The 14122-nt window shown below is 40.3% G+C and overlaps 1 protein-coding gene across 1 annotated transcript; it reads left to right on the plus strand.

Annotated features, from left to right (window-relative positions):
* The first annotated feature begins 2191 nt into the window (after positions 1 to 2191).
* Positions 2192 to 12804, plus strand: smg8 (SMG8 nonsense mediated mRNA decay factor). Its single transcript, XM_057821874.1, has 6 exons — positions 2192 to 2859; positions 6783 to 7286; positions 7348 to 7744; positions 7821 to 7966; positions 9978 to 10847; positions 12476 to 12804. Exons 1-6 carry the CDS (start codon positions 2245 to 2247, stop codon positions 12680 to 12682), a joined length of 2739 nt encoding a protein of 912 aa, XP_057677857.1. The 5' UTR covers positions 2192 to 2244; the 3' UTR covers positions 12683 to 12804.
* Positions 12805 to 14122: the final 1318 nt, after the last annotated feature.

Here is a 14122-nt window from a genome sequence, read left to right on the forward strand (position 1 = left end):
CACTCTTGTACAGTAGGTGGGGATATGCGCCTGATAGTTGTTTCATATCTGCCAATAAGATTGTTTGGGAGTTTTTGAGCATGTTAAGCTTCTGTTTAGAGTTCTGTTGATTCTGTTACTTTTTTCCATTCTCCATGGATTAATAATATATTTACATTTGAAACACAAATATATATGGCGGAAAACACAGACAAGGCTGGAAAAAGCTGTTTCTACTCTTGCACCCCTTTTTAAAATAAACTTATATTTTATCAATCAATCAAATTTATTTATATAGCCCTTTACAAAACCCGAAAGGCCCCCAAAGTGCTTTACAACAAAACATGGCTCAAGATAAATAAAAGGCAGGAAAATATTATACAATGACATTTTACAAAATAAAATAAAACAAAGAGCGCATCGCAATAAAATTCCAGCAAGTAAAACAATAAAACCGATAAAATCGAAAAGAAACATTAAAAAAGCCCTTAAGCTAATAAAACCAGGCTATCCTAATCTTTGTAAAAGGCGAGTCTAAAAAGGTGTGTTTTTTAAGCCAAAAGAACTGATGTATTTGATAGAACAATATGTCTATGTGCTGCCATAGCAGATTCATGGCGGATTAAGCCCCCGAACTATTTTTATCTTGTCTGTTTTAACTTGGAGACCCCCGTTTACAGACACCGCGCAACCACTTTTTTTTCAACCCAGCCATAAAAAGAAGAATCATTAATTGATGTTTAATATTTAGTGGGTTTTTATTTTTAATTTTTAAATGACTTTAAAAATATATTTACTCGCATATTTTAAACTTATTTAACTTAAAAAGTACGTCACAATGGAAAAATTTGCGTTTGTAAATAAGTCACTGATATTTACCTCATAACTATGGCTTAATTGCCGGGCTACTAGTTTATTTTTTGATTGAAAATTTTACAAATTTTATTAAAACGACAACATTAAGAGGGGTTTTAATATAAAATTTCTATAACTTGTACGAACATTTATCTTTTAAGAACTACAAGTCTTTCTATCCATGGATCGCTATAACAGAATGTTAATAATGGTAATGCCATCTTGTTGATTTATTGTTATAATAAACAAATACAGTACTTATGTACCATATGTTGAATGTATATATCCACCTTGTGTCTTATCTTTCCATTCCAACAATAATTTACAGAAAAATATGGCATATTTTATAGATGGTTTGAATTGCGATTTTTTGCGATTAATTACTTTTTAAGCTGTAATTAACTCGATTAAAAATTTTAATCGTTTGACACCCCTAATATATATATATATATATATATATATATATATATATATATATATATACATACAGTGGGGAGAACAAGTATTTGATACACTGCCAATGGGTTTTCCCATTGTCAGTGTATCAAATACTTGTTCTCCCCACTGTATATTATATTGTATATATATATATGCCCTCCTGTTCAAAAATTTTCTTCCCGCAGAAAATTGAGATTTTAAGCTTTCCAATGATGACACATGCATCTCGGACAATTTTGAAAGTTGGCCATATTGGGGGTCTCAGAGTGGAACTTCAGGTGACTTATATATATACATATATATATATATATATATATATATATATATATATATATATATATATATATATATATATATATATATATATATATATATATATAAATTCAAAAAAATTGAAAGTTTGCTTCGGGAGAAAATGTTTACTTGTAAATTTTAAAGCCGGTACATTTGTACTTTTACTTGAGTAATTTTTTTCTTAGATACTTATAGTTTTACTTAAGTAATTTTTGCCCCTGTAACTGTACTTTTACCAAAGTGAAGAAAAAAAGTGAGTACTTCATCCACCACTCCCACACACTCATATATATGATGTGACATCATACATGTGAGCGTGTCACATCATTGATGTCCGACAAAGACATGATACAATTACCTTACATTCAAGTGAGCATTCAGAAGTTTACATAGAAAATTATATTTATATTTATTATATTTATATATTTTCTACAGAAAATTACAGTATACATTGTGTCGATTTAAAAACAAAAACAAAAAAACTCTACAGAATCGACCAATAACACCCGACCGCGTATAGGAATTTATATCGGGAGCCAAAAAATGGTATATGTGCAGCACTGGTAAAAAGTAAATGAATTTACGCGTGTAGGAACGTTTGTATTCTTTATAGATAGTCGGACATTTTACTCCAAGAAAGCGGAAGTACCATTGGTTCGTCTGTATTTTGATTCCGCGATGAAGGAAGTCAATATGGTCGCTCCCGTGAGTGTGGATGCGCTCCTCCGGGCGGCCGTCTCGGAGGGCGCCGAGTACCGGGACGACGGCCTGTGCGTGGTGGGAATTTTCGGGAAAAGCAACATGCAGCTGGGCGCCCTGAAGGAGTCACTCATCAACACCCTGGCGGATAAACACGTCTTCTCCGTGTTCGGCGGAGCGGACGAGGAAGGCGGCGGCATCCAGGCACTGTACAATCCAGACAACCGCGTCTTGTACCTGCTGCTCACCTCCGTGTGCGACGGCCAACAGCTCCTGCGGGCGTGCCGCTCCCAGAGCGCGAGCACCGGCCACGCCGACGCTCACGACTTCTGGAAGGGACTGGAGCGACAACACTGCCTCCGCCTGCTCTACTTGTTCTCGGTGTGTCACGTCCTGCTTCTCGTCCACCCTAACCACACGTTCGACGTCACTTACGACCGGCTTTTCCGAGCCTTGGACGCTCTGAGGCAGAAGGCGCTGCCCCTCATCCGGGCGGCCGTCAAGGACTGCCCGGTGTCCAAAGAGTGGAAGGTCAACTGTCGGCCGTGCCCTCCTCGACTCCTCTTCGTCTTCCAGATGAGCGGAACTCTCAAGGTCTACTACTAATTTACGTGACATACAGATGTATTTATTTTATGTTCGGGGGTTTGGGTGGTAAATCTCCAATGGGAAAGTACTCAATATATATTTGCCTTCATTTGCCAGATTGTTTACGCTTTTTAGGGCAAGTGACTATTTTTAATCGTTAAAAAATCTCAACCTAATAAAGACCTGGCGTCTACATACAAGGACATCACATTTTGGGTCATGTACGCCACAATACTGTATTACAATGGCATAGGTTTGGTCTCAACATTGATGGGGATGCTATAATAGCATAACCTGCATGTACACTTCTTGCTGGGGACGGGACATTAATAAGACCAAACAGATTGGGTACATTTCTCAAAAATAGCTGGGTCCAAGGGTACGTTTGCATAGGGACGGTAAGGTCTAAGCCTGTCGCAATATGCAATAATTCCATTTATCGCACGATAAATAAAAATGAAGGCGGTAAATTTTCCGCTGCGATTTATTGCCTCGCGTGCACGTGCGTCCGCACGTGTTCCTTGTTACCAACTGCGCTAAAGTGCATCTTCGTTCCAGTCGTGACTGCGGACCATCTCCGGCGCGCCGGTGTTGTTGACGTGTGGGCGCTCCCGTCAGGGGTGACACTTCACGCAGGGCGGCTATTTTTTGCCACAACGCCGGATATTTACAACGAAGTCCGCCAAAACATTATTACCGACTTGACTGCTACAAACAACCTCGCTTTGACAACGGACAGCTGAATTGAAATGATGAACAATGAGTGGCTAATTAAGAGTGCTGTGCTTCAAACTCGTCCTGTTTATGAAAGTCGATTGTCATATGCTGATGTTGTGCAGTAATGAGCAGACGCGACTTCAGTGGTGTTTGCTAACTTTTTTAATGCGCGCACATACTAGATATAATGAAATAGCAAACCAGATGTGCTACGTCCCATGCCATTGGCTACGTGAGCCCAGAGTGATTATGGGACACGTAGTCCGTATACTACATTGATGAATTCTAAACTGTCATGACTGAATGGAAGTTAAGAAGGCCAAATCACTCCATAACAGTGACTCTAGATAATGTTGCAAATATTGTTAATTCAGTACGTGACACAGATGGATTCGGACCACAAATAGGATGTCTTGCTCATGTAGTAAACATAGCTGCTAAGAGAGCTGTTGCAATCAACAGTGTGCCCCGCCTCACTTTACAAACAGTAAAGATTGTTCTCAGCACTTTTATACTTTTTTTTTTTTTCAGATCAGTAAAAAGTAAGCACATAAATATTATGTACTAAAATGCATGTTTATATGATTGCAATTTTTGCTCGTTGGCAAAAACAAACAAAAAAAACGAAACATAAAATATATATTTTTTTCAGAGCATTTAATATATTGAATCGGATCGAAAATCGTGTCCCCCGTATCGAAAATCGTACCGAACCGTGGCCTAACTGTATCGTTGCATCCCTACGGAACACCATTGCAGAAGCTGTGAGGGAAAAGTTTTCATTTGCCTAAATGCTTAAGTTATTAAGTGCAATTTTATTTTATTTTTTTTCTTGAAAAACACATCTTATTTATTCTGTGTTTCTGTGCGGTATTAATATTGTTGTCTTTTAATTAAGAGGCATGTTGTGAATTCTTAAAAAGTATTTTTGAATTTAAGAGTAAATATCGCATTTAAATGGGTGTACTTGATCCATTAATATATACTGTATTCTCACTCATTGTAAATTGGTTAAAAAAAAAAAAAATTGGGGGGCGCAATAATATCGCATATCGCAATAATTTATGAGATAAATTGTCGCACACTAAAATTTGTTATCGCGACAGGCCTAGTAGGGACATACTGTAACACTACCAACTTTTCAGGATGCTCAAATTGTCCCCACCAACTTTTTAGCGACCTAATTGGCATTATATGAAGAGTTCTGTTATATAGGTCATTTAGATTGTCTTCCCATATGTTGTAAAGATAGAATGGACCACCCCCCCTTATGCAGTGAATTATTTTCATTATATTCAGACTTACATTTATCCCTTTTCACTTGCTGAATGTGCCGGTCCATTTTTCCCCCCTCAAAAGAACATTTGGTTGGCTGATGTCTTGAAGCACCCCGTCCCACCACACACACATACTCACACAGCCCGACAGATTCATGTCGACAACATGTCGCCTCCTCCGCCCCCTTCAGAGAGGAGAGATATCAGGTTTTTTTGTTGTTGTTGTTTTTTTCAGCCAGCAGCAGCCACTGTAAGTCATGTGAAAAAACGTAAATAATGTGGAAGTGGGGGGAAACACCTCTAATTTTGCTACTGAATGTCCGACCTGCATCAGAGTTTGCATATTGTGTGAATGTGGGGGTTGTAGTCATCAGCCAAATGTGCGTTTGAGGGAAAAAAATGGACCTGCACATTCAGCAAGTGAAAAGAGGAAAATGCAAGTCTGAACATAATGAAAGTAATTCACTTAATAATAGTAGGGTCAATTCTATCCTAAGAACACATGGGAAGACTATCTAAATTAACGTTATAGCTGTACTTATTGTATAATGCAAATAAGGTTGCTTAAAAGGGACAATTTGAGCATCCTAAAAAGTTAGTAGTGTTAGGTCCCTACCGTCCCTATGCAAATCTAGGTCCTTGCTGTATTAATAGTAAGTGTGTAAGTTTGGCCTACATGACCCAAAATGTGATGTCCACACGTGGACGCCAGGTCTCAATGATAACATGTTATTTTGAAAATCAATAATCATTATTGTATTTTTTATGAACACATACATTCATAAAACAATCCTCAAACAAGAATATTCTGATAATCAGATTCAAGGCTCGATTTCGATCACATCTTTCTCATGTTAACCCTGTTGTCCACATTTAAAAAAAAAAAAAAAAAAAAAATTACTAAAGTTGTTTGTAAATATCAATAATTAAACAAATGTTAGTTTTTGGTTTCCTGAAAAAAATTTAAGAAGGCGTTAAATTAGGGCTGCGGCTATTGATTATTTTAGTAGTCAATTAATCGATGAACTAGTTAGTTCGAATAATCAAGTAATCGGATAAGGAACATCAAAAATTAAAATACCTGAGCTGCGCCTCAAACAGTATGAAAAATTAAATGAGGATCTAAGTACAACAAAAGAACAACTGGCTAACTTACATAGCAAAAGTCCGCTAGCTTAAATGCTATAAAATGCTCACGTTTTTTTTTTTTTTTCAATTACAATGCTCTTAAATGGTTCAAATGCATTAAAAAAAAAAACAAGCTCAAACAAAAACTTGGTTTATGTTGGTCTTAACAGGGAGCAGATAAATTAAGGTACGTGGAATGAGTTATGTCATATTCACTGTTGCCACTAGAGGGCAGTGTATTCAACCAAATCAATAAAGCTAAATACAAACACTTTCAAAAGAATTACAACACCACTTTAATTAAATGAACAATCGAAGCAGCAAAATTTAATTCTAATCTTTTTTTCTAATCGAATTACTCAAGTTAATCGATTAATCATTGCAGCACTGGTTGAAATGTAAATACCAGACCTTAATTATATATTTTTAATTATCATTACTCTTTTTTTTTTATTACATATTTATATTTTTTTGAAAGCGTGGCCGACATGAAAACATGTCAACGTATGTAGACACCCGGTAGATTGATAAAATGTTTATAACAACAAGAATAATAACATTAAAATAAATACACACAGAAATACATTCTGGATATTACTCCCAATAACACTCTTGTTTGTTGAAAAAAAAACTATATTTAACTCATTGCCTGCCATTGTTAATGATTCAACAATTCATTTAAACTTAAGAACTGGCTTTGTGCTCATGTTTCTGATCATGTTTAAGTGCCACTGGCGACTGAGTTCAATGTATTGAGAGTATGAGAAGATATAAATGCTGCGTCTTTCTTTGCGGGTTCCTCCACAGGTCTCCAATGGGTCTGAGTCGGGCGTCCACCCGGACAAACCCAAGAAGCACTCACCCAGACGGCGCCTGCAGCACGCTCTTGAGGACCAAATCTACCGCATCTTCCGCAAAAGTCGCGTACTGACCAACCAGAGCAGCAACTGCCTATTCACCGTGCCCGCCAACCAAGCCTTCGTTTATGTGGCGCCCGCCCCCGACGAGGACCCCGTGGGGGCCCTGCTGGGGCAGCTGCGCTCCAACTGTGTCCTGACTGAGCACGACTCCGGCGCACCGGTGTCCGGTCCGCGGCGCTACCAGCAGATGCGGCGCTCTACCCGGCAAGCGACAGCGGATCCCGCAGGGGGCGCAGCGATGTCGGCGCCACCCAGCGGTGACGGCGGCTTGAAGGAGTTCCTGTGGCAACACGTTGAGTTGGTGTTGACCAAGAAAGGCTTTGACGATAGCGTGGGACGGAACCCTCAGCCGTGCCACTTTGAGCTTCCATCCTTCTCCAAGTGGGCGCAGGTCAGACTTTTTTTTTTTTTTTAAACCATGAAGAGGATGTAATTCCGCTTCTCTTCACTAGGTGGCACTGAAGCTCTATCAGGTACTGGCAGGCAGCAGCGAAGACGACTCTGCCGAGCCGGCGGTCCGGCTTCAGGCCCAGCTCAAGGTTTTGGACGGCTTCCTGGATGCCGATGCCAAGTTCTCGGAGAACCGGTGCCAGAAGGCGCTACCACTGGCGCACGGCGCGTACCAGGCCAACTTGCCGCACAACTACACCACAGCCGTGCACAAGAACCAGTTGGCACAGGCACTGCGTGTCTACAGCCAGCACGCACGCGGTGTGGCCTTCCAGCGCTATGCCCTGCAGCTGCACGACGACTGCTACAAGTTCTGGAGCAACGGGCACCAGCTGTGCGAGGAACGCAGCCTCTCTGACCAGCACTGCGTCCACAAGTTTCACCTGCTCCCGCAGGACGGTAAGAGAACTTGTCAAGAACTTTTCAGGGTTGGGACTGACTGTAAAGAATTAAATTTCCGGTTTCCAACCATTAGGAGAAAATACAGATGTCGATCACAACCCGCCTATTCTAAACCACAATAGCAGGGGGCGCTCCACCAGCTCGTGCAACTGTGGGAGGAAGCAGGCCCCCCGCGAGGACCCCTTTGACGTGCAGGCGGCAAACTACGACTTCTACCAGGTTGACAAACTCACACAATTTTGAATCTGAAATAGGGCTGCAGCTATCGAAATCAACTGAAAATTCTATCGAGTAATCGGATGAAACAAATCTATTTTTAGGTGAAGAGCAATTATAAATATACATGAGAAAACAAGACATTTCATCTAATCTTGAACCATTTTCAGTCAATGTCTTTATTTTCGATGTATATTGTTGAAAACAGCCAACAATTGCATCTCAGATGTAACTAGGAAAAAAAAAGACTAATTCACTGCTTTCACTCAAAAAACCTTTAGATCTTATAAAAAATTTATATACAGTGGGGAGAACAAGTATTTGATACACTGCCAATTTTTCCCATTGGCAGTGTATCAAATACTTGTTCTCCCCACTGTATATACCTAAAAATACCGTTACGCATGATAACACACATCACTTAAAAGTTAGGATTTTTTTCCCCACGTGTTTCAATTGAATTTCTATTTGTGTCAAGCCATTTTTAAAGTTCTAGTTAAGTTTTAAGTTAGTCTAAACTGTAAGTCCTGATAGGATTTTGAGTTTTTGCATTGTTCAAAATAAATGTATGATGCTGGCTGTATTGGAGCACATTAGGGACCAGTGCTACTTGGTGTTTTATCCAGCAATAGCCACGTTTACATGCTGACTTTTATTCATACCGATTCAAATCATTCCGAATGGAAATTTCACATCAGCTGTTTACATGTCACGTCATCTATTCCGATCCAGCTTTTACATGTGACTGCCTTTATTCCGAAAGGACGTTTGACAACTGCCGTCTGACATGCGCAGATTAATCAAAACAAAGCGTCACGTTGCAAAACATGGAGATCGATCGTCAGATCAGCTGCTGTTTTAACTTTTCGAATGGAAACAAAACTTCAGAATGATACGCCGTTCATTTAAAAAGTTGTGTGGGTGCGCTGTGCGTGTGCTTGGAAGCCATGTTGCAAGTGACGTTACTTACGTCACCAAGTGACGTCACCACGTCAGTACGGAGCATGCGCAGAAAGAACGCAACCAGACACCATTCCGCTTCCCTGTTTACATGATATAATTTTACTTCTAATCGGTTTGGGAAAAGGAATATTCCACCCCTATGAATCGGAATGAAATTTCATTCGGTTTGGGCCTGTTCATTCCGAATGAGGTGTTTATATGGAACACATTTATTCGGTTTGAACAAATATTCCGATTGCAATTGGAATATTTGGCTCCATGTAAACGTGGCAACTGACTACTGAGCTAAAATTGATAGTTAGCATTATTGAGTTTTTATTTTACACCCTCATCACTCCACAACGCTATGTTATGTTAAAGCCTGTATGTAAGACACGTTAGCCACGCATCGAAAGTGTTCATAATTAATAGAAACATAGCCCTCCGCAGGGCTAACGTTACGTGAGCTAGTGACAGTAACGTTAATGTTATTTATAAGCGCTTTTTATTAGCGCTTAGCGCTCTATTGCTTTAAGATGGCGGCTGATTACTAACGCTGGCCAGACGCGGCCGAGTCTGTCATTTCGCATCTAGTTCAACATACATGTGATCTCTATGAAACTCATCAGATGCTACCTGCTACCAACGTAGCATCGTGCGGGCTAGTATTTAGCAACGTCGGCGTCGTTTGTAGCGGCTGTCGGCTGCAGTGTTTTTTTTTTGTTGTTGTTGTTTTTTTTTGCTTCTTCCTCTACGCACGTGACATCAGCGCATTGTCCCGCATTAAAAGTAGTCCGAGCAAAACGTGATGCTTAGAGCTGTCAAAATAAACGATTACTCGAGGTGAATAAAATTACTCGGATCAGTTTTTTTACTCGAGTTGCTCGAGTATTCGTTTCAGCTCTAATCTGAAATCTATTTTCTTTCACAAAATGGTCACTAAAAGTGGATAGCTATTCAAATATTGAGATTTAAGCCTTTTAACCCTAGCACGGTCAATGAGTGGTGGGTAAGGGTAAATAAAGTCATAATTGACACATTAACATAAAATGTGGAATTTTCGTGCTTTCAGGGCCTAGAGGAGAAATGTTGCTGCAAGCTGGAGCGGATCAACTTTCCCATCTTCCAGCCGAGCACTCCCGACCCGTCACCAGCTAGCGACCGGGCGCCACGCCCGTGCGAAGCCGATGGCGAGCGCCCCAAGGAGTCCACCGGCGCAGTGCCCGGCCACACGCCGGGTGACACCAGCCTGAGCCTGGCGCTCAGTCTTGGTCAGTCCACAGACAGTTTGGGCCCTTACGGTGAAGGCGAGCCGTCTGGCGATGGCCAAGCGCAGCAGAAACGACCCAGCCTGGCCGACCGGCAGCCGTCCACCGTGGAGTACCTCCCGGGGATGATGCACTCTGGCTGTCCCAAGGGCCTCCTGCCCAAATTTTCCAGCTGGTCGCTAGTCAAACTGGGCCCAGCCAAGTCGTACAACTGCCACGTGGGTCTGGAACAGCCCGGCTTCCTCCCTGGCGCCTCCTTCCTGCTTCCTTGGGACCTGCTCGTGCGCTCGCGTTTGGACGACGACCCGTCGGAGCCCCAGGACGGGGGCGCGTCCTCCTGGCCGGCGCCCAACAAGACGCCGGCGGGCAAGAGGGGAGGCGCGGGCGGCCCAGGCAGGAGCCGCAGACGGGACGACACGGCACGGGCCTACGTGGGTTTCGAGTACGAGGACGGTCGAGGGCGTCGCTTCATCAGCGCCGGGCCCGACAAGGTGGTGAAGGCGCTGGGGTCGGGCGGAGCCAAGGAGCCTGCAGGAAGGGTGCTGAACGCGGACATGCCACTTTATGTTCCATCGCCCACGCAGGGACGAGGGGTCAAGCCACACTTCGCTCAACTCATACGACTTTTTGTCGTCGTGCCCGATGCCCCTCTTGAGGTCACCCTCAGCCCCCAGGTAAACGTTGCAACTATGACAGTAACAATTATTACTTTCTATATAGATCATGGGTACTTATATTCAAGTTTTTTTTAAAAATCACCAAGCTCCATTTTCTTCTACATATAAATATGGATAAAAACCATATACAGTCATTTGAAAAAATTAGGACACCCCATTAAACAATTCTCTATAAAGAAATGTTCACATAAGTATCAATGTCTGATCTTGTTTTTCTTTATCTCTGGAAAAGAAAGTGATTTAATTGCAGGGAAACAACAAAAATTAACATTCTTCCACTTTCTTTAAGTAAATATTACTATTTGTTCGTGGTAAGCCTATACATCTAAAAGTTGGTCATTTTTCACCTACGGTAAATCAAGAAAAAAATTCTTTCAAATAATGTTTTGAAAAATACTCTTGAATTAAGAACATTTCTGATAAACAAGTTTTTAAGATTAAATATACAAACATTTTGCTTAAAAAAAGTCTTAAGCTTATTTTCAGCTAGCCGTTTTTCTTATTTCAAGAAATCTCAGTGAGTAAAATCGACTACAAGCACTGTAGCAATAGCAAAATTAGTGGAGTGTTCCCCACCTCCGCAACATTGACGTCTTTTTACATTACTTACAGTGGCTGCTGCTGGCAGAAAATAACTTCTAATATCCCTTGTCTTTGAAGGGTGCGGGGGCGGCGGCATGTTGTATTTCTGTCTGGCAGTGAATGGGTGTGTGTGTGTGGGGGGGGGGGGTTCAAGTCATCAGCCAATCAAACGTGCGTTTGAGGGGAAAAGATGGACTAGCACATTCAACCAGTGAAAACGGGTCAGTGTAAGTCTGAACATAATGAAAGTACTGTGATTCACTTAATAATGGTAGCATCATTCTATCCTTACAGCATATAGGAAGACAATCTAAATGACCTATATACAGTAACTGAAGTCATTATATAATGCAAATAAGGTTGCTTAAAAGTTGGTGGGGATAATATGAGCATCGTGAAAAGTTGGTAGTGTTATGTCCCTACCGTCCCTATGCAAACCTACGCTCTTGGGTGGTAGGGTGTCCTAACTTTTTCCTCAGAATATGCATTTTCGTTGATAAATATGGTTTAATGAGTAAAACGATGTTAATTTTTGTTTTTTATCTGCTATTAAAATACTTTCCTATCCAAAGAAAAACAGGATCAGACATTGTTATGTGAACATTTTTTAATAAAGAACTGAATATTTTATAGGGCGTCCTAATTTTTTCACATGACTGTACATCCCAATTTGTTTTATTTAAAAAAAAAAAAAAAAAAAGCTACTCCAACCATTTAAGTTTTAAATTTGAAAAAAAAAAAACTCTAAATTCTAAAACTTTGAATGTTGTGAAATAATGCTGCATTTCTAATTTTGTGATTTTTCTTGATAAATGGTAAACATGGATCTCCAAATTGTAAACAAAAAATAACATGTCGGGAATTCTTATTTATGGAATGCATGAAAATACAAAATTTTGTCTTACTAACAAAGTATATTAATGTTTTGTTTTTAATATAAACATAAACAAATCTGGAATATTAGGCATGTTTTTTCTTTGTTAAAAAAATATATTGTATACGACATAATCTCAAATGTTTTGTTCCCCCATTTCTTTTTCCAGGTGCAGCCCGGTCCGCCACCGTGCCCACTTTTCCACCCGGAGCTGCCAGAAGTCACGTTGCCGCCCGACTGCGTTTGGGTTCTGCGCTTCCCGTACGCGTACGCCACTGAGCTTGGACCCTGCTACCCCCCTAAGGAGAACCAGCCGCTCGCCAACTACAAGGTGTTGCGAGGAATCCTCCGCGCCACCAACACCCAACCTCAATGACATTTCTTGATGGAAGAGTGAATGTATTTTGCCATGTTTGGTGTCAGTTATTTGGTTTAGCGAACACATTCACTTGTGGGTTTCTGTCTGAAGGGAGTTCATTAAAAAATGACAGTAATTTTCTTGTGTTTTTCTGTTAATTCTTTGGCTGACATTGACATTGATAGACCTGAATTGCAATTGAATTGGGAGGGCTGGTTGCAATCATTGATGGAATGGAGCAGTGGCGCGGGAAAACATATTGAGACAGTAGCATCTTTAACTTTGTGGATTAAATATATGTTGATTTTTTTTTCAATAACAGCACCTGACAACTTGCTTGCTATCGCGTCACGTTGAATAAGGCGCTATTGGAACGGAAAAGTAAACTGTTGACAGAGGAGGCGTTAACATGGCACAAAAACAAATTTGTGATTTTTTTTTCTTGACAAAAACAGCAACATTTTCTAAAATTCAATTCGAGGTCAGATTGGAAAGACATGCTTGTATTGTAGCCATGTTTTGTTGTTGCTGTTGAGTAGCCGCCATGCAGACCGCTGTTGAATCTTTATTTGTAATTTATTTTAGTGTTGTGAAAAGGAGTCGTTAAACCGAGGCTTATTAGCCTTTTACTTTTTAAATGTGTTCCTGTGTCATTGCGCCGTCTTGCTGCTGGGATTTGCATTGTAATACACGGGCACTTTTATTTCCAGGACAAAAACTACACACACACACACTGTAGGTCAGGGCTGTCCAAACTTTTTGTGAAGGGGGCCAGATTTGGTGTGGTGAAAATGTGGGGGGCCGACGTTGGCTGACGTCCTTTACGCAGAACAATATATTTAGGCAAATTTTAGCAAGCCATTCTGTGTGTTACATTTGCTTTATTATTTTTTTTTAATTAATAATTTCAACAGTCTCGCAACTAGCCTTTTTGGCGTTTTCATTTGACTCACGGGCTCATGCGAAATACTGCTGATGTGAAATTAAACTAGCTTCAAGTTGCTTCAATTTCTCGCTGCGTATCTTCCCTGTAATCTTGCCGTACATTTCAACGTATCTTATTTGGTAATATCGCCTCACATTGAACTCTTTAACCCTTAAAGACCTGCAACATGAAGCAATTATCAGAGAATCCCAAAATTTGAAAAATAAGGTCCTAATGAAACCTTTTTTTCAAATTTGTAAAAAGAAATTTCAAAATGAATATGTGTAATAAGCACCCTAATATCTATAACCCTAGCTAAATCCTGTTTTTTTTTCTCATGGAATCTGCAGATGCACGTGTTGCATCCATCTTTTTTTTTTTTTTTTTTTTTTTTTAAAGAAATGTCAAAATTCTGAATTACTCTCAAAATCATGAAATTTTAGGTGTATTAAATGTGATACATTTGGCAATAAAGGGTTAAAAACAGTGACTGTCTTTGCAAATGAGGCAGACAGTCTTTGGATATTTTACTA

The sequence above is a fragment of the Corythoichthys intestinalis genome, chromosome 18 (genome assembly GCF_030265065.1).
Source record: "Corythoichthys intestinalis isolate RoL2023-P3 chromosome 18, ASM3026506v1, whole genome shotgun sequence".
Taxonomy (NCBI): Eukaryota; Metazoa; Chordata; class Actinopteri; order Syngnathiformes; family Syngnathidae; genus Corythoichthys; species Corythoichthys intestinalis.